This window comes from Equus asinus, chromosome X (genome assembly GCF_041296235.1).
Source record: "Equus asinus isolate D_3611 breed Donkey chromosome X, EquAss-T2T_v2, whole genome shotgun sequence".
Classification (NCBI taxonomy): Eukaryota; Metazoa; Chordata; class Mammalia; order Perissodactyla; family Equidae; genus Equus; species Equus asinus.
In genome coordinates, this window is record NC_091820.1 from 104433451 (window position 1) to 104453215 (window position 19765).

Consider the following 19765-nt stretch of genomic DNA (forward strand, 5'->3'; position numbering starts at 1 on the left):
CTAAGAAACAGGGGAGCAAATGGTCTAAGTCCCAGTCTGAGTCCGAAGGACCGAGAACCAGGAATGCCACATCTGAGGGCAGGAGAAGATGGATGTCCCAGCTCAAGCTGAGCAAATTTGCTCTTCCTCTGCCTTTCTGGCCCTCAATGGATTAGATGATGTCCAACCGCATTGGTGAAGGCCATCTTCATTACTCAGTCTACTGATTCAAATGTTAATCTCCTGCAGAAACACCCTCACAGACACACCCAGAAATAATGTTTTATCAGCTATCTGGACATCCTTTAACCCAATAAAGTTGACACATAAAATTAACCATCACACCTAGGCAAGAACACCATAGACTTGTTCTGTTCCTACCCAAAGTTCACAAGTTCTCAGTTTGTTGTATTCCTGGGTCAATTTCCACAGTGTTGAAATAGATGTTTTTGACAGTTTGTTCAGCATTTTAGTTGTTATGTACATAGGCATAAATTCCCCAAACTCAGGAATTTATTTACGCAAATACAGGGTGAATTCTTGAATCAAAGTCAAAGAAACTCTTCCAACTGAGGGAAATGTCAGTCCTTGGCCACCATCAATGCAAGAAACAACAGTAATACTTTCCTGGACATTTTTCTACTATTTTAGAATAGAGTCTTTGACCCAAACACATGAAGAAGGGAGCTAATATTTAAGTGGAGCGCGCAAACTCAACCACTTGGCCAAAGGGCCAGCCCCTGGACTTCAGTTTTGATGCACGCTTTACTGACATGGTTTGAACTTGGACTCATGTGGGCAAATCTAGATGGCAGAACAAGAGAACAGAAGGTCACAGGATGAAAAAGAGAAATTAGGAAAGAAAAGGGCAGAATATGAATAGAGTCTAATAATCTTTCTCAAGGGGTTCTTTATACCTAGATCACTTTTTCAATTAGTGTGTAAATCCTTCAAAAGCAAGCACAGCCTTTTATCTGTTGTAAAATACTTTAAATGTAATGTCAGTACTGCATATATGTTAAGTTAAAATAATGGTCACTTGCTCCAATGGTCTGGGTAGTACTGAGGGTTAGGTTTGTTAGTATTATATGGCAATGAAGCCAAAATTCCAACTCTTGATGTAATGTGAGTGTGTCCTCCCAAATCTAGAAGATGGGGCACTAAGACACTGACACTAACAAAATTTCAGACACATATGAGTCAGCTTTTCTGACCTTCATTTATGTAAACAATATCTAAAAGCAGGCATGTTAGGAACCAAAGATAGATGAGCTGCCAAAATGCAGAGTATTTGTCACATAATGACGAACAGCATCAAGGTACAGCTATACCATTTTACAAATATCCTGAAGAGTTAAATTTAGTAAAAATCATTGAATTGTACACTTGAAATGGGTGGATTATATGATATGTAAAATATGCCTCAATAAAGTTATTAAAAATACTCAGGAAACTGAGGGAAAAAAGCATATTTTTCAAAAATGGATTTTGGAAAATATACAGATGCAAAGTAAAGTCAATTACAGTCATAAGAAAAAGGCAATCTGTTAGGTATTATAGGTATTTAATTCAAACAGATGTCTTATACAGCTGTACTTTAATGTAGGTGAAACATGTTGCTTTAGAAGTGGATTTATTAATGAAACGTCAGATGCAATCAGAACTCTATATATTCAGGAATAAAAATTTCAACAAATCCATTTTTTTCCCTTTTCCTGGAACATTTACCATCACGCATATTTTCAGAAATTTGCAGTTCATGTAATCAACCCATCAATGACTTTCACCTTGACCATGGACTTATTTGTATGGAAAAGTACAAAGTATTTGCTAAGTATAAGCAATATCGTCAACTAAATGGTACCTCAGGGCAGGTTGTTTATAAACAGAAAACAGTAAGGGACATGTTAAATATCCTCAGCAGTACTCCCTGCATACTATCAGGTTTAGAAATACGGAAGACAGTTTACATTTTAAGCAATAAACCAGCTAGCTACCAGACTGCCATTAAGTACAAGGAATCCAACTAGAATAACTTGTGATTCATGAAGAAATACTGCTTTCTGCAGCTTTGTACAATGGAGAACTGAATATGGTTCCTTTTAGCTTCAAATTAGAAATATGTTTAGAGGGCAACATGGAAATAAATACTGTTGTTTTTGTTTTCAATATTAATTTAAAAAGAATGTTACTAAAAATATTTCACACTTGATGCTAAATATGTCCCAACTCTACACATCCTCTATCTTCCAACAATCACTGCCAAGTGACTACCTCGTACCCATTTACTGGGATCACTATAGAAATTAGCCAGTAATCAGGGAGCACCTGGCTCAAGGGACCTGTAATGGGTTGCAGAGGATTGCACATCATGTTTCACATGTAGATGAGGTTGCCATCTGGTGGATTCTCTCTAAGTAAAAGCTAACAGCATTTATAGGTATAAGCAGAGCAATCCTCTTCTAGGTGGGCAAATGTTGCCACTTTTAGAAAACATATCATTTCTTTTAACATTTATTACGTGTCCATTTTATGATTTGCACTGAATGGGTACTTGTTTTTATAAGTATGAGGGAAAAAAATCAGAAAAAATCTAAAGCTTTGGATTTAAAAGTTAATAAATGTGGGATGGAAAAAGATATTTTTTTCTTTTCTTTTTTTTTTGAGGAAGATTAGCCCTGAGCTAACTGCTGCCAATCCTCCTCTTTTCGCTGAGGAAGACTGGCCCTGAGCTAACATCCATGCTCATCTTCCTCTACTTTATATGTGGGACACCTACCACAGCATGGCTTGCCAAGTGGTGCCATGTACGCACCTGGGATCCGAACCAGTGAATCCTGGGCTGCTGAAGTGGAATGTGTGCACTTAACTGCTGCGCCACCGGGCCGGCCCCAGAAAAAGATATTGTATACAAATGGTAACCAAGAGGGCAGCAATGGCTATACTTATATCAGATAAAATAGACTTTCAGTCAAAGTCAGTCACATGAGACAAGAAGGTCACTACATAGTGATAAAGGGGCCAGTTCAGAAATAGACAGCAATAAAATAATAGTAGTGGACATCAATATGCCACTTTCAACATTGGACAGATCATCCAGACAGAAAATTAATAAGGAAACAGCAGACCTGAATAACACTTAGACCAAATGGACCTAATAGACATATACAGAACATCCCATCCGACAGCACCAGAATACACATTCTTCTCAAGTGCACATGGAACATTCTCTAGGACAAATCATATGTTCGGCCACAAAGCAAGCCTTAACAAATTTAAGAAGACTGAAATCATATAAAGCACCTTTTCTGACCACAAAGGTATAAAACTAGAAATCAATAATGGGAAGAAAACTGAAAAATTCACAAATATGTGGAAACTAAACAATACATTCCGGAACAACCAATGGGTCAAAGAAGAAATCAAAAGGACAGAAAGTATCTTGAGTCAAATGAAAACAAAAACACAACATACCAAAACTTATGGGATGCACCAAAAGCAGTCCTAGGAGGGAAGGTTATAAGTGATAAATGCCTACATTAAGAAAAAAGAAAGACCTCAAATAAACCACCTAACTCTACACCCCAAGGAATTAGCAAAGGAAGAACAAACTGAGCCCAAAGTTAGCAGAAGGGAGGAAATAATAAAGACTAGGACAGGAATAAATAAAACAAGGACTAGAAAGACAATATAAACAATGGATAAAACTAAGAGTTGGTTTTTTGAAAAGATAAACTTTTAGCTAGACTAACCAAAATAAAAATGAGAGAAGACTCAAAAGCTAATAAATGTAACTTTTAATTTAGCTAGTTCCTGCTGAACAAACTTTTGTTACATTAATATTAAAAATGGTTAGTAGTAAAACCTATGACATCGCATGGGCTCTGTTTTAAATGTTAAAGTGATTTCTGTGTCATGTATATCTTTACCTAACAGCCTTAACCATGGGGATTCAGGGTCAGATAAATGCCAGAACTATAAATGGTTCCATCTCCAACCTACTTTGATAAAAAATGACTGTTGATTCAGATATCACCACCCATTTTTTCTAGTTTTTCTCTTCTTTCTTTTCCCAAATGAACCCTCTAAAAGCAATCTCCCATATACTGAAATATGACATCTATCCCTTAGAAGACATGACAGTTGATGAAAACAGTGTGCTACAAACCATAGCTACTTGTTCCATTTTTACACATAGGTCAGTTAACTGAACTCTGCCCCATGATCATTAGCCAGCCATCTCACAACTATGTATTACTTGCTGATCATAAAAGAGAGCAGGTAAAAAGAACATGGGCTTTAGAGTTGGATCTGGATTAAAATCCTATCTCTGCTGTTTTTAAGTTATTTCTCCTTCATAAATTTGTTTTCTGAGACTCATTCCTCAGCTGTAAGAAAAAGAAGTGAAGGAAATGATACTATAGGGATGGTACTGAGAGATAAAAGCACCTACCAAATAGTAGATTTTTAATACATGTTAGTTAAATATGAGAAGTTTCTTTTAGAAAAGTATGTACTTTGCTGCCTTTAGACAGTTGTCATGTTGCTCTAAGCATTTACTTTTTTACTGGAGCCCTATCTACTTTTATACTCCTTATGTTTCAATTAACACTACCATGTTTGCATGAATAATCGACATCAAAGCTAGTTTAAAAATAAATGAGCAAGTAGATACATATGTTCATATATACATAAAAATATTAATTCAAATTCAATACAAACATCAATACAAGTGTAGTTATTACTCCTGGGGATGTGAAATCACAACTGCAAGTGTGATGTTATGTGAATGGGAATTTGTGACTTGAGATAAAATTTCCTTAAGAGTAAGATGATTGCAAATACTTTTGTATGTAGAAGTGAGGACAATAAGCTCTGGAAAACAGTTAGATGACAAGAACAGATTCTGGTGATGATGCAGATACTAACGGTGAAGCTGCATGTGTAGAATTAAAGTTATTTCATGAAATATGAGGGGGAAAATACACTAAATCAATATATTTATATAATATAGCTCTAGTTATTTTACTAAATTTACATTTTAAATGCCATAAGAAGATACCTGACTCATTCATCTATATCTCTAGAAGTTTTTCTAGTCCAGTTGACAAGAAAAACCTTTTTGGTATCTTTTTATTGAGGTCTCCTTATATCTAAAGATTTATAACACATGCTGATGACTACAAAATCTGTATCTCTAGCCTAACTCTTTCTCTTGAACTCCAGACTCACATATCTAAATATCTCCTATACATCTCCATTAGGATGTTCCACAAGAAGACAGCATAGCCAAATGGTCAAGAGTGCAGACTAGGGGTTAAACAGACTGGGTTCCACTCCTGGCTCTATCATTTACCAGCTGTGTAACTTTGGACAAGTTACTTAGTTTCTCTGAGCCTCAGTTTCCTCATCTGTAAAATGGGAATAAAAATAGTAGTGACCTCATAGGATTATTGTGGAAATTAATGAAATATATATTTAATACACTTGGCTGAATGGAATCTACTAAACAGTCAATGCATTGTATATTCCATTAAAAGAAACACATACACATATACCTCTGTGAAATCAGTAATTTTTTTCACTAGTGTGTCATAGCTGGCAGCTCTTTTTCTAGACTTGCTGTATCCCAACTGGTTTTAATGATGTATTGCAGCTGTTGTTAAAGGTAAGCATGTATGAATAGCATACAAAGGAACACATATATTTGGAATGTTACCTACATAATACATTCTATTTATATTCTAATTTGGCAAAACGAAAAAATCAAAATATTTTGTGTCATCCATGTAGCATTCTTCACATAATACTATATGGAGTATAGTTCTTATTTTGCATGCCTTATCTTCAACACTAGATTAAGAGCTTCTTGATAAAACAAAGAGCATCTTAGACATTTTTATATGCTCTCTTCCATAATGCCTATCATAATGCCTTGCACAGAGTAGGTACTCAGTAGCTATCAGTTAATTAAAAAAGAAAGTTCTTCTTTTTTCTTGTTCTTTTACAATAAAAAATGAAATTTTTCAATCTTCAATAATCTGCAGGCTCAAATATATTTCACTAGTCTTTGGGAGAATTAATTATTTAAGTTCTCATTTCTTCTCTAGATTATTTCCTTTAAACCTAGACCACCAATTTTATGCATGTTCCAGACCTATGAATTCTTGGTAATCTGTTTGACTGAATGTGTATTAAATCATCACAGGTTGCTATTATCTAGGAGTTCTGTAAAAGTTTGATCACTTGGAAACATTACCCATACTGTTTTTAAAAACAGGTTTAAAAGTTACAGCAATGCCTTGGCAGATTTCTCTTTCTTCTCTCTTTCCTTTTATTCTATCTCTTTTCTTACAAAATATTTGATGGTATATTTTGCAAAACAGTGAACTATTTAAATCACAACTCCTGCTTAAAGTTCCAAATCACTAATCTTCAAATTCAAGCACCTGACATGACCTATTTAATATTTACATACTGAAAGAGCAGCAAAAAGCAGGGATAGTGTACAAAATTATGCTACGAATATAAATAAGTCTAGAGTAGTACTTGAGAAGGGGAGAGATGGGAGAGGAAAAGGAAATGAGAACATTACGAATCTTTGGTGGCATGCTTCCCCCTTTCCTCCTTACTCATTTGTCCTTTCTTTTTTACTGTTTTAAATTCATTTGTCAGATAATCACTAACCATTTTTTTATGAAATAATTCAAGAAAAGTATTTAGCCCAGTTACCAGAACATTGTAAACACTCAGTACAGGTTAATAAATGTTAGTGATTATTATTATTGTGTGCAACCCCACTTCTTTGCCCTTACCTTGACCTCTTTTCCAAAATTTACATATTGGAAAGGTGTGTGGTCAGGGTTGGCATAGAGGAGGACCACATGCAGACTCTTAGACTCTTTTTTTGTTTTATTAGTTTTTTTTTATTGAGTTATTGATAGGTTACAATCTTGTGAAATTTCAATTGTACATTAATGTTTGTCAGTCATGTTGTAGGTGCACCACTTCACCCTTTGCGCCAACCCCCCACCCCACCTTTCCCCTGGTATCCACTAAACTGTTCTTGGTCCATAGTTTTAAATTCCTCATATGAGTGGAGTCATACACAGATTATCTTTCTCTCGCTGGCTTATTTCACTTAACATAATTCTCTCAAGGTCCATCCATGTTATTGCAAATGGAATGATTTTGTTCTGTTTTGCAGCTGAGTAGTATTCCATTGTATATATGTACCACATCTTCTTTATCCATTCGTCTGTTGATGGGCACTTAGGTTGCTTCCACGTCTTGGCTATTGTAAACAGTGCTGCAATAAACATTGGGGTGCACAGGACTTTTGGGATTGCTGACTTCAAGCTCTTTGGATAAATACCCAGTAGTGGGATGGCTGGATCGTATGGTAGTTCTATTTTTAGTTTTTTGAGGAATCTCCATACTGTTTTCCATAGTGGGTGCACCAGTTTGCATTCCCACCAGCAGTGTATGAGGGTTCCTTTTTCTCTGCAACCTCTCCAACATTTGTTGCTATTAGTTTTAGATATTTTTGTCATTCTAACGGGTGTAAGGTGATATCTTAGTGTAGTTTTGATTTGCATTTCCCTGATGATCAGCGATGATGAGCATCTTTTCATGTGCCTATTGGCCATCAGTATATCTTCTTTGGAGAAATGTCTGTTCATGTCTCCAGCCCATTTTTTGATTGGGTTGTTTGATGTTTTGTGGTTGAGTTGCGAGAGTTCTTTATATATTAAGGATATTAAGCCTTTGTCAGATATATGACTTGCAAATATTTTTTCCCAGTTAATGGGTTGTTTTTTTGTTTCAATCCTGTTTTCATTTGCCTTGAAAAAGCTCTTTAATCTGATGAAGTCCCATTTGTTTATTCTTTCTATTGTTTCCCTTCTCTGAGAAGGCATGGTGTCTGAAAAGATCCTTTTAATACTGATGTCAAAGAGTGTACTGCCTACATTTTCTTCCAGAAGCCTTATGGTTTCAGGTCTCACCTTCAGGTCTTTAATCCATTTTGAGTTTATTTTGGTGAATGGTGAAAAAGAATGGTCAATTTTCATTCTTTTACATGTGGCTTTCCAGTTTTCCCAGCACCATTTGTTGAAAAGACTTTCTTTTCTCCATTGTATGCCCTCAGCTCCTTTGTCAAAGATAAGCTGTCCATGGATGTGTGGTTTTATTTCTGGGCTTTCAATTCTGTTCCATTGATCTGTGCACCTGTTTTTGTACCAGTACCATGCTGTTTTGATTACTGTAGCTTTGTAGTATGTTTTGAAGTCAGAGATTGTGATGCCTCCCGTTTTGTTCTTTTTTCTCAGGATTGCTTTAGCAATTCGGGGTCTTTTGTTGCCCCATATGAATTTTAGGATTCTTTGTTCTAATTCTGTAAAGAATGTCATTGGGATTCTGATTGGGATGGCGTTGAATCTGTAGATTGCTTTAGGTAGAATGGACATTTTAACTATGTTTATTCTTCCAATCCATGTACATGGAATGTCTTTCCATCTCCTTATGTCATCATCCAATTCTCTCAGAAAGGCCTAGTAATTTTCATTATATAGGTCCTTCACTTCCTTAGTTAAATTTACCCCAAGGTATTTTATTCTTTTTGTTGCGATTGTGAATGGTATTGTATTCTTGAGTTCTTTTTCTGTTGGTTCATTACTGGAGTATAGAAATGCTACTGATTTATGCAAATTGATTTTATACCCTGCAACTTTGCTGTAGTTGTTGATTACTTCTAACAGTTTTCCAATGGATTCTTTGGGGTTTTCTATATATAAGATCATGTCATCTGCAAACAGCGAGAGTTTCACTTCTTCCCTCCCTATTTGGATTCCTTTTATTCCTTTTTCTTGCCTGATTGCTCTGGCCAGGACCTCCAGTACTATGTTAAATAAGAGTGGTGATAGAGGGCATCCTTGTCTTGTTCCTGTTTTCAGGGGGATGGGGTTCAGTTTTTGCCCATTGAGTATGATGTTGGCTATGGGTTTGTCGTATATGGCCTTTATTATGTTGAGGTAGTTTCCTTCTATGCCCATATTGTTCAGAGTTTTTATCATAAACGGCTGTTGGATCTTGTCAAATGCCTTCTCTGCATCTATTGAGATGATCATGTGGTTTTTATTCCTCAGTTTGTTGATGTGGTGTATCACATTGATTGACTTGCGGATGTTGAACCATCCCTGTGTCCCTGGTATGAATCCCACCTGATCCTGATGTATGATTCTTTTGATGAATTGCTGAATTCTGGTTGCCAAAATTTTGTTTAGAATTTTTGCATCTATGTTCATCAGTGATATTGGCCTGTAGTTCTCTTTTTTCGTGGTGTCCTTGTCAGGTTTTGGTATCAGCGTGATGTTGGCCTCATAGAATGTGTTAGGAAGTGTTCCCTCTTCCCTAATTTTTTGGAATAGCTTGAAAAGGATAGGTATTAAATCCTCTCTGAAAGTTTGGTAGAATTCCCCAGGAAAGCCATCTGGTCCTGGGGTTTTATTCTTTGGGATGTTTTTGATTGGCTGTTTCAATCTCTTTCCTTGTGATTGGTCTGTTCAACTTGTCTGCCTGTTCTTGAGTGAGCTTTGGGAGACTGTAGGAGTCCAGGAATTTATCCATTTCCTCTAGGTTATCCATTCTGTTGGCATATAGTTTTTTGTAGTATTCTCTTATAATCTGTTGTATTTCTGCAGAGTCTGTTGTTATTTCTCCTCGCTCATTTCTGATTTTGTTTATTTGAGCTTTCTCCCTTTTTTTCTTTGTAAGTATGGCTAGTGGTTTGTCAATTTTATTTATCTTCTCAAAAAACCAGCTCTTTGTCTCATGGATCCTTTCTACTGCCTTTTTCGTTTCAATAGTATTTATTTCTGCTCTGATTTTTATTATTTCTCTCCTTCTGCTGAGTTTGGGCTTCATTTGTTCTTTTTTCTCTAGTTCAGTTAGGTGTGCTTTAAGGTTGCTTATTTGGGATTTTTCTTGTTTGTTAAGATGTGCCTGTATTGCGATGAATTTTCCTCTTAATACAGCTTTTGCTGTATCCCATATGAGTTGGTATGGCATGCTATCATTTTCATTTGTTTCCAGGTATTTTTTTATTTCTTCTTTAATTTCTTCAATGATCCATTGCTTGTTCAGTAGTGTGTTGTTTAGTCTCCACATCTTTGTGCCTTTCTCAGCTTTTTTCTTGTAATTAATTTCTAGCCTTATAGCACTATGATCGGAGAAGATGCTTGTTATGATTTCAATTTTTTTAAATTTGTAGAGGCTTGCCTTGTTTCCCAACATATGGTCTAACCTAGAGAATGTTCCATGTGCCCTTGAGAAGAATGTGTATTCAGCTCCTTCAGGGTGGAGTGATCTATATATGTCTATTAAGTCCAATTGTTTTAGTTTTTCATTCAGCTCCACTATTTCCTTGTTGATTTTCTGTCTGGATGATCTGTCCATTGATGTGAGTGGGGTGTTGAGGTCCCCTACTATTATTGTGTTGTTTTTAACATCTTCCTTTAGGTTTGTTAATAGTTGCTTTATGAATCTTGGTGCTCCTGTGTTGGGTGCATAGATATTTATAAGCGTTATTTCTTCTTGATGAAGTGTCCCTTTGATCATTATATATTGTCCCTCTGTGTCTCTCTTTACCTGTCTTATTTTGAAATCCACTTGGTCTGATATGAGAATTGCAACACCTGCCTTTTTTTCCTTGCTATTTGCTTTAAGTATTGTCCTCCACCCCTTCACCTTGAGTCTGTGTTTGTCCTTGGGGCTGAGGTGTGTTTCCTGGAGGCAACAAATTGTTGGATCTTGTTCTTTAATCCATTTTGCCACTCTGTGTCTTTTTATTGGAGAGTTCAATCCTTTCACATTGAGAGTGATTATTGATGCATGTGGACTTAATGCTGTCAATCTGTCGCTCATTATCTTGTTTTCCTGTGTTTCTTTTCCTGTGTGCTTTAGACTATCCATTTAATACTGCAATTTCTTATGCTGGGTTTCTTTGATTTTTCCTTATCTATGATTTGTGACTCTGTTCTGTACTTTATTTTAGTGTCTACCTTGAAGTTTGTATTTAGAATCGCGTGTATAATATAGTCTATTCTCTGGTGGTCTCTTACTTACTTGACCAATACTGATTTAGACCCTTTGCTCTTCCCCTCCTAAATAATTATTTTCATTTTTTATTCCAACTCGTCTTATTAATTTGTAGTTAGAGTGCTAAGATTGTCCTTGTTTTGGTAGTTTCCTCATTTTTACCCTAATGCTATAGTTGAATATTTGCTATCCTGTTCTGGTTCTATCCATCGGTCTCCCTAGTCTGTGGATTGTGTCCCCTTTCTCCCTTTTTTCTTTTTTCAAGTATGAGAGCCTTCTTGAGGATTTCTTGTAATGGAGGGCTTTTAGTTACAAATTCCCTTAACTTTTGTTTGTCTGGAAAAGATTTAATTTCTCCCTCATATCTAAAGGAAACTCTTGCTGGATAGAGTATTCTTGGCTGAAGGTTTTTATCCCTTAAAGCTTTGAATATATCACTCCATTCTCTCCTAGCTTGTAGGGTTTCTGTAGAGAAATCCGCTGACAGTCTGATAGGGGCTCCTTTATAGGTTATTCTTTTTTTTTTCTTACTTCCCTGAGTATTCTTTCCTTATCATTCCTATTTGCCAACTTTACTATTATGTGCCTTGCAGTAGGTCTTTTTACATTGACAAATCTAGGAGATCTAAAACCCTCCTCTACACACATTTCTCCATTGATTCATAGATTTGGGAAGTTCTCTTCAATAATTTCGTTAAGCACACTTTCTGCTCCATTTCCCTTTTCCATATTCTCGGGAATTCCTATGATCCTTATGTTCTTACTCCTCATTGAATCCATTATCTCTCGAAGATTTTCCTCATTTTTTTTAATTCTTAGTTCTCTTTCTTCCTCTGGTGCCATTCAGCGTGTCTGTCCTTGATTATGCTGATTTGCTCCTCTATGTTGTCTACACGGCCATTCAGGGAATCCGTATTCTGTTTTATCTGGTCCATTGTGTTTTTCATCTCAAGTAATTCTGTTTCATTCTTCTTTATGATTTCAATCTCTTTTGTGAAGTAACTCCAGAACTTGGCTTGTTTCTCTATCTTTCTCTCTACCTCATTGAGTTTTTTGATTATAGCTGTTCTGAATTCATTATCACTTAGTTTAGCTAATTCCAAGTCCTCAGGACTTAATTCTGTGTTTTTATTGTTTTCCTTCTGGTCTGGGGCTTTTATAAATTGCTGGATGGTAGAGGAGAGGTTTTTTCTCATGGTGGTAGAATTCAGTTGCAGTTACAGCCTGTCGCCACTAGATGGGGGTCGAGAGCGGCATGTTAGCTCTCCACCTTGGGGCAAGATGGCTGCGCCCACTGGCTTTGCTGGGGGGGAGGGGCTGTTACTCACAGGTGCCGGTCTGGGTTCAGATCAGTTCTGTTCTCTGGTCTCCCAAGGCCCTTGATTTATAGGGTCCCCGCGGATGGAAACTTCCCGCCCCCCCCCCCCATCAGCGGGTCTCCACTGAATCAGCAGCAGGAGTCCTGGATGATCCCCGGGTTGCGCGGCCCCTACCCCGCTCCTTCCCGACCCGCGCCACAGCGATCGCAGACTCTAGGGGAGGGAGCGATGTTCTCTCCTACCATTCCAGCGCCTCCGAGGGTGTAAGTAAGGTTATGATCTCCGCCTTCTTGGTATTGTAGGTCTCTAACGAGCTGGCATTATGTTTATTCTCTGAAATTCAGTTCTTCCAATCTTTTGTTGTATTTTGGAGGGGAGAGAATCCCGGGTCAGCTCACCCCACCATTTTGCTCCACCCACTCTCCCTCTTAGACTCTTTTTTTAACACTTAAGGTCTGTCTGAATAATTTTTTAAAAAAATAGTGTCTTAAATTCACTCATTTCATGAAATCTACAACATTAACTCCCTGCTCTACCCCTCCAGGCAGGAGCTGTTCCAACTAGTCACTAAATAGCATGCTTCCTAAGGTTCCTCAAGGAGAGTAATTAATGTCTACAGGCAATTTTTCATAAAAATGCATTTTGTATCCAAAAAACACTAGACAAGCCCATATATATTAAGTTTATGTATTAACTTAAATTATCCACAATTTTAAGTATTTGAGAGTTGATATAATTCAGTTTTCTGTAATGACAGATCTTTTACCTTTTGTTTTTGTTTTTTGGTGAGGAAGAGTGGCCCTGTGCTAACATCTGTTGCCAATCTTCCTCTTTTTTTGCTTGAGGAAGATTGTTGCTGAGCTAACATCTGTGCCAATCTTCCTCTATTTTTGAATGTGGGATGCTACCACAGCACGGCTTGATGAGGTCCACGCCTGGGCTCTGGACCTGCAAACCCTGGGCTGCCAAAACAGAGTGTGCAAACTTACCCACTACACCACCAGGCTGGCCGAAGACCTTTTACCGTTTCACAGTACAGTGAATAGTCATATATTTGGCTTACATATTATATAATTGTTTATTTCATGTTTCTCTGAAACAGATTTTTACTTTATTGCTGGAAGTGGGCTTCTTAATCTTCCACCCCTAATGTTATCAGCTTTGGACTGTATTATTTCTCAATATAGAGTGTGCTATAAGATTTCCAGTTAAACAAGGCAGATTAGACACATGCATTTATCTCTGCAGCCTCATGAAGCTCCACTAAAATGACAGTAAAGGAATTTTTTTTAAAAAAAGGTATAAATGGAAACGGACAAAGAACAGGAAAGGAGACAAGAGCAGAAAAGTGAAGTTGACAAAATTCTAGACGTTGGAAAGCCATAGAAGAAGTGAGTGCTAAGCTAACTCAACAAACTGGAGAAAGCTGAAACCTAAGGCTGGTGGTGACAGGTTCATTTCTTAAAGTTACTGAATATCTCCGAGGTACAGGATGAAGTGAGGGCTAAAATAGTAGGATTGATCAAAAGTACATATAAAAAAAATTGGATCCCCAAAGCTCCTTATCCATTTCAACAAAAGATTCAGGTTTTATTTTCTGGAGTAACTGAAACATCCTTCCAGAAAAGAAGCTCTCTAGTCTTGGAAACAATAGGCATAGCTGAGGGCTGGGGTGTGAACTTTAATGCAAATGGGCATTGAGCCTCTATGTACTAAATATTAAGACATCCCCCCCACACACTCAGTCATCTTTCTGCACTAGGTTTCTAAGATATCGTCAGCTGAGCAGGAGATTGGAGGATTCTGGAGAAGCTGACCAGCACTAGTGTAAAGCCCTACAGACACTGATATTTGGGGTGTTCCCATTGAAAAGACTAAATTTCTGCCCAGTTACTCCCCAGTGAAGCTCAACAATCCACAAGTCCCAACAATGGAGATAGAACTTCTTTTTTGTGCCTCACCCTTAAATATTTATGGCTGGCCAAATCCTTAGATACTTAGGAAAGTTTCTAAAATAAAAGAGACCAAAACAACAGCAGCAACAGCAACAGAAGTCAAAGCGAAAAGAAACAAAAAAAACTATAATGAGAAGATACTACATTCAAGACACAAGAACAATATGCTGTAAAAATGGAACTTTCAAGGAATGAGAAAGAGCTCTTAGAACCTCAAAATATTATAGTAGAAATCTTAAACTCAATAGAAGAATAAACATTTTAATTTGAGGAGCTCTCCTAGAGAATAGCACAAAAAGAAAAAGAAATGAAAACTGAAAATTCAAGAATTCAGTATGGAAGGGCCAAATTAGACCAACAGAAATTCTAGAAAGAGAGGACAGAAAAAGCAGACGGGAGGGAATTACTAAAGAAATAATATAAGGAAAATTCTAGCACTGCAAGATATGAGTATACAGATTGAAAAGTTCTACCAAGTATCCAGAACAGTGAATGAAAGATTCTCAATAATGTATTGCAGTGAAATTCCAGAAGATGGAATAAAAAGATTTTAAAGCTTCTAGAGAGAAAAAACAGGCCATATACTAAGGATCACAAATAATATTAGGAACAAACTTCCAAACTATATCCCTAAAATCAAGAAGACAAGTTTTTAGGGAAAATCATATCCAACTGTGGCAGGATGAATAATGCCTTCTCCAAAGATCTCCTTGTCCTAATCCCTGGACCTGCGAATATGTTAACTTACATGGTAAAAGGGATTTTGCAGGTGTGATTAAGTTAAAGATCTTCAGATCATCCTGGATTTTCTGGTTGGGCCCAATGTAATCAAAAGAGTTCTAATAACAGGAAAGCAGGAGGATCAAAGTAAGAAAAAGGAGATGTGAAAACTGGAGCAGAGTTTGGAGTGATATGCTTCAAAGATACAGGAAGGAGCCTTGAGCCAAGGAATGCAGGTGGCCTGCAGAAACTGGAGAAGGCAAGGAAAAAGATTCTCCCCTGAAGCCTCTGGAAACAACCAGCCTTGCCAACACCTTGACTTTAGCCCACTGAAACTGAATTCAGATTCCTGATCAAAAGAAACTAAATTTGTTGTTTTGAGCCACTAAGTTTTGGGTAATTTGTTACAGCAGCAATAGGAAACTAATACACTAAACTAGAATTCTCTATAAGTTGAATAAACAGATGAGACATTAGAACAAGGTGTTGTCAGACATGTAAGATCTCAAAAAATCTACCATCTTTCTCAGGAAGTTATGGGAGGATAGTTCTCCACCAAAATGAGGAAGTTAAAGCAAAAGTGAGGGAAACATATGCTCCAGAAAATGGGATCCAACACAAGAGAGAGGCAAAAGTAATTTTCAGGATAGGGGTGAGGGGATACCCCAGGAAGACACCTATTCAGAAAGACTAAACCAGTTCAGCTTGGAACAGAAGGACAAAAATCCCCATCACAGACATGTTGAATTTAAAAAAAAAAAAAGAAAGTTATAAATAACCTGATGTATTTGAACATACAGAGAGGAGACATATAGATTTCTTGGGAAGACCTGTTTTGGGGATGAGTAACTAACTGGTAGGTTCATAAAAAAATTCTAAGCAAATAAAAATTAAAAACGTGGCAAAACATAATTTTTATAGCACAGCAAATGAAATAACATATTCAATACATGGTTAAATTCTAAATAATGTTTACAAAGTCATAGTAATATAATCACTGAATATTGATTTCACCAAATCTTTTGGGAGGAGGGGAAGTGTGAGTTTACGGGTACATAAGAGAGCCAAATTACCACCTTTAATAATAGAAAGTCAACAGGTATTACCTAAAAAGCAGAAAAATCAAGAAATAGCAATATAAGCACATTACATAGAAACATGGCAGTAAATACTATAGGGAACAGCTAAAATTGTTTCAAGTTATTGCCCTTCAGGAGTGAGAATCAAGAATGGAGAGGGATGGAGAGGGACTGTTGTTTTTTACTGCAGTATTTTTTTAAATCTATGTACATGGTATTAACTTAATAAAATTAAAATTTTAGTTTAAAAATGAGTTGTTTCCATGAACAATACATTTTTGCGCTTAACTTAATTCTTCTGAGATGTGTTGTGTGCATGTTCTAATCTAGAAATCACAATTTTTAAAATAAATGAAAATCCTTATACATATGTAGGCACATTTGCCACTTACTCAATTCTTGAGGAACACAAATAAAAATCTTTACCATGACCTGTAGGGCTTGTCAAACTCTCTAATCTCATTGCATGCCAGCAGTTCCTTTACTTATTATACTCTACACACTGACCTTTTTCATTTCTCTGTCCAAATAAGCAAAGCACCTTTCATGATGACCTGCCCACAATCTATTCACATTGCTTGGAAGGCTATTCTTTTAAGTCTCCTCCTGGTTGGCTCCTTATCTTTCAAGCCTCCAATTAAATGTCACTTCTGCAGAGAAGCTTTCTCTGACCACTGAATCTAAAGTAGGTCCCCATGCCACGCCCACCCTCCTGTTGTTCTTTCCTGCATTGCTCTGGTTTTTATTGCACTTTATCAAAATCTGTAAAAACATATTTGCATACATGTTTGTGTGTTTGCACTAGACTCTAAGCTGTCTGGCACATCTGTGTGGAGCAAAGGGACCTGCACATAGCAAGTGCTCAATGAATATTTTTGAATGAACTTGTTTTTAAGTGATATATCCATGTCTCTGACATTTATAAACAATGGCATGTTATACTCTGTAGTTTTTGCATATGTTAGCAAAAATTAGATAAAGAGGGTTAAATAAAAACAAAATAACACAATTCAGACCTTTTTGAAAACTTGAGTTCTTGAAAACCATCCAAGTCTTAACACTTTTTGTCCCATCTAAGCACTAGCCCTCTATTATACAATGGATTCTCAGCAATGTCTGGAATTATCTTTTACTCAATATAGTCTCCTTTAATCAAACACTTTATCATTTTTAGTTAAGTTGATTATGATAATTTTATACAACAGGGGGTTAATCAACATTACTGATCCACACAGAAGGCATATACTCATATAACCAGGATCACATAAATGTCTTCTCCTTTTTCCAAAAATACTTGGTAATGAGATGTATAACTTAGTCTTTTAGTCACTATAATAGAACTAAATGCTTCACTTAGGTCACTTGTTTTGGACTCAATTGGATTTTACTTAGAGAAAGCATTTCACGGTTTTTATTCTTTGTGTTTGTAGCCTGGGAAGGACTGTGAAGTGAAAAGCACAAAGGTTCATTTTAATTACTTCAGTAATATTGTAGCTTTAATATGAATGGTAGTGTTATCTTTTATAAGCAATAATTTCAAAACAGACAGAATTTGTAAAAATCTTACAATTTAAGCCTGATAAAAAGAGATTGGACATGTAATGTGTCTACTACAATGCTTGGCACACTAAGAGTGGTCAATAAAAATTTGTTTTTTTCCTTGCCTCTGATAACACAAGTACTGGTACAGCCAACTCTCATTCATTACAGTTCATTAAAACCTCAATTTTATACTTGTACAGTGTTTTTTTTTACCCTAAGCCTAAGACTTTGATCTGATTTATTTTAACTCATTGTTTCTGCTTCTCCATATCTTCTTTTATGTCCTGTTTTGTATCTTTCTGAATCTTGATTTTATCAGCTCTCTTGCACATTCTTGGGTAAATGAAATCCTTCATTTTACTCACTAGGATCTTGAAGAAACTAGGCAACCTAGTCTGAATTTTGTAAATATCCCTGAAATAAAAATATTGATTAATAAACTGTAGAGGATGAAAAAAATCTTTTTTGTCCCTCTACCCTTTTAGGTACACCAGCTAGGGCTTTGTAAATTAGACTGACAAAAGACAGATTAATGAGAAAAACAAAGAGAAGTTTATTAATATATGTATCACGCACACACACAGGAGTACTCAATGATGAGTGAAAGGGGTGGCTAAAACTTGAACTTATATAGCATCTTAACAAAAGAACAACAAATTTTTAGAGAAGTGACAAGACAAAGGAAAAGGACTTTGAGTTTCTTAGGTGGCAAATTGTGAGAAGGTAAATAAATGGGGGAATTAATGGACCATAAGGGCTAGTTAGTAAAGATTATTATGTAGATTCCTTTGATGCCAACTCCAGGCTGATAACGGCCTAGAGTTGTCTCTGGTGGTTAACTTCTGTGCTTCCTGCTACAGAGGAAAGAAGGACATCTTTACAACTATTTTTAGGCAAATAAGGGAGGACAGAGAGTTTTTCTTGTATCCTCTTCTTAAATGCCTTCAGCTCAAAATAATCCTTACGTCAAAGTGCCATATTTGGGGTGGCATATTCTGCTACCTTTAGAATTAAACTATTTTCTTTTTGGTTCTCCGAAAATTGACTCTATATAGTATTACATTAATCCAAGATTTGACCTGTGTAGCCAAGAAATAATTACTTTGGTGTCCCTAAAAGTAAGACAATTGCCATCAATAACATACGGAGGGGAAGGAGGAAAAGAAGGGTCAAATTTTGGCAACTTGTCAAGAACACATTAGATCCACAAAGCAGAGATTACAAATAAATGTTGTATAACATGCACCTTCTCAGCTTTGATAAAAAAATATTTGCTATGTGACAGATGACATGAGAGGAGCCACATTAAAATAGAGCCCGAGCAGCCATTTCAGAGAATTGCCTTGCACATCTTGTTTTCTTTATCTTTCAAACTGAACCAAACTGCCAACATTCCAAGTCAGTAAGGACAAGAATATGCTGTTTGCAAGGACTGATGAAACTGGACCTTGCTGATGACTAAATTTCAAGCCAATCTATGAAGTACAAATCTAGCTGTACCTCATCTAGCACCAATGAACTCTTTAATACAACTTACCTCATCTTCCTCCTTTTTCCCTTAAAAGTCCTGAGCCCCTCTCGTGTGATCAGGACACTATTTGGGTTTCTACCTGAATCTGTGCTCCCCAAATTGCAATTCTTTGATCCTAAATAAAAGCTTTGCTTCTTAAACTGGTTTCTGTTTTTGTAGGCTGACAACTGTAATAATAAAGAAAGGATATACAGAAACTTTTAATGATGAAAAATAAAGAAATCTAAATAATATTTAGGTAGTGGGGCTGGCCTGGTGGTGCAGCAGTTAAGTGCGCACATTCTGCTTCGGCGGCCCGGGGTTCTCTGGTTCGCATCCCAGGTGCGGACATGGCACCGCTTGGCAAGCCATGCTGTGGTAGGTGTCCCATATATATAGCAGAGGAAGATGGGCATGGATGTTAGCTCAGGGCCAGTCTTCCTCAGCAAAAAGAGGAGGATTGGCAGCAGATGTTAGCTCAGGGCTAATCTTCCTCAAAAAAAAAAAAAAAAGAATCATGATAGAGGTGGGCAGAGAGTAGTATTTGCACAAAATGAGCACCCC

General features: G+C 36.7%; 1 protein-coding gene across 4 annotated transcripts in view; it reads right to left on the bottom strand.

The window, feature by feature from the left end:
• The window catches only part of DCX (doublecortin), a 363420-nt gene that overhangs the window by 339893 nt on the left and 3762 nt on the right, over positions 1-19765 (bottom strand). Inside the window, exon 3 of one of the 4 annotated variants that reach the window (XM_070503021.1) lies at positions 7-12749. The exons of the other annotated variants lie outside the window; for them this stretch is intronic. Within the exon in view, the coding sequence (XP_070359122.1) occupies positions 9484-10950 (1467 nt within the window). The 5' untranslated portion in view covers positions 10951-12749 and the 3' untranslated portion in view covers positions 7-9483. Of the gene's footprint in view, positions 1-6; positions 12750-19765 lie in introns of those variants that run through there. 4 annotated transcript variants of the gene reach the window in all.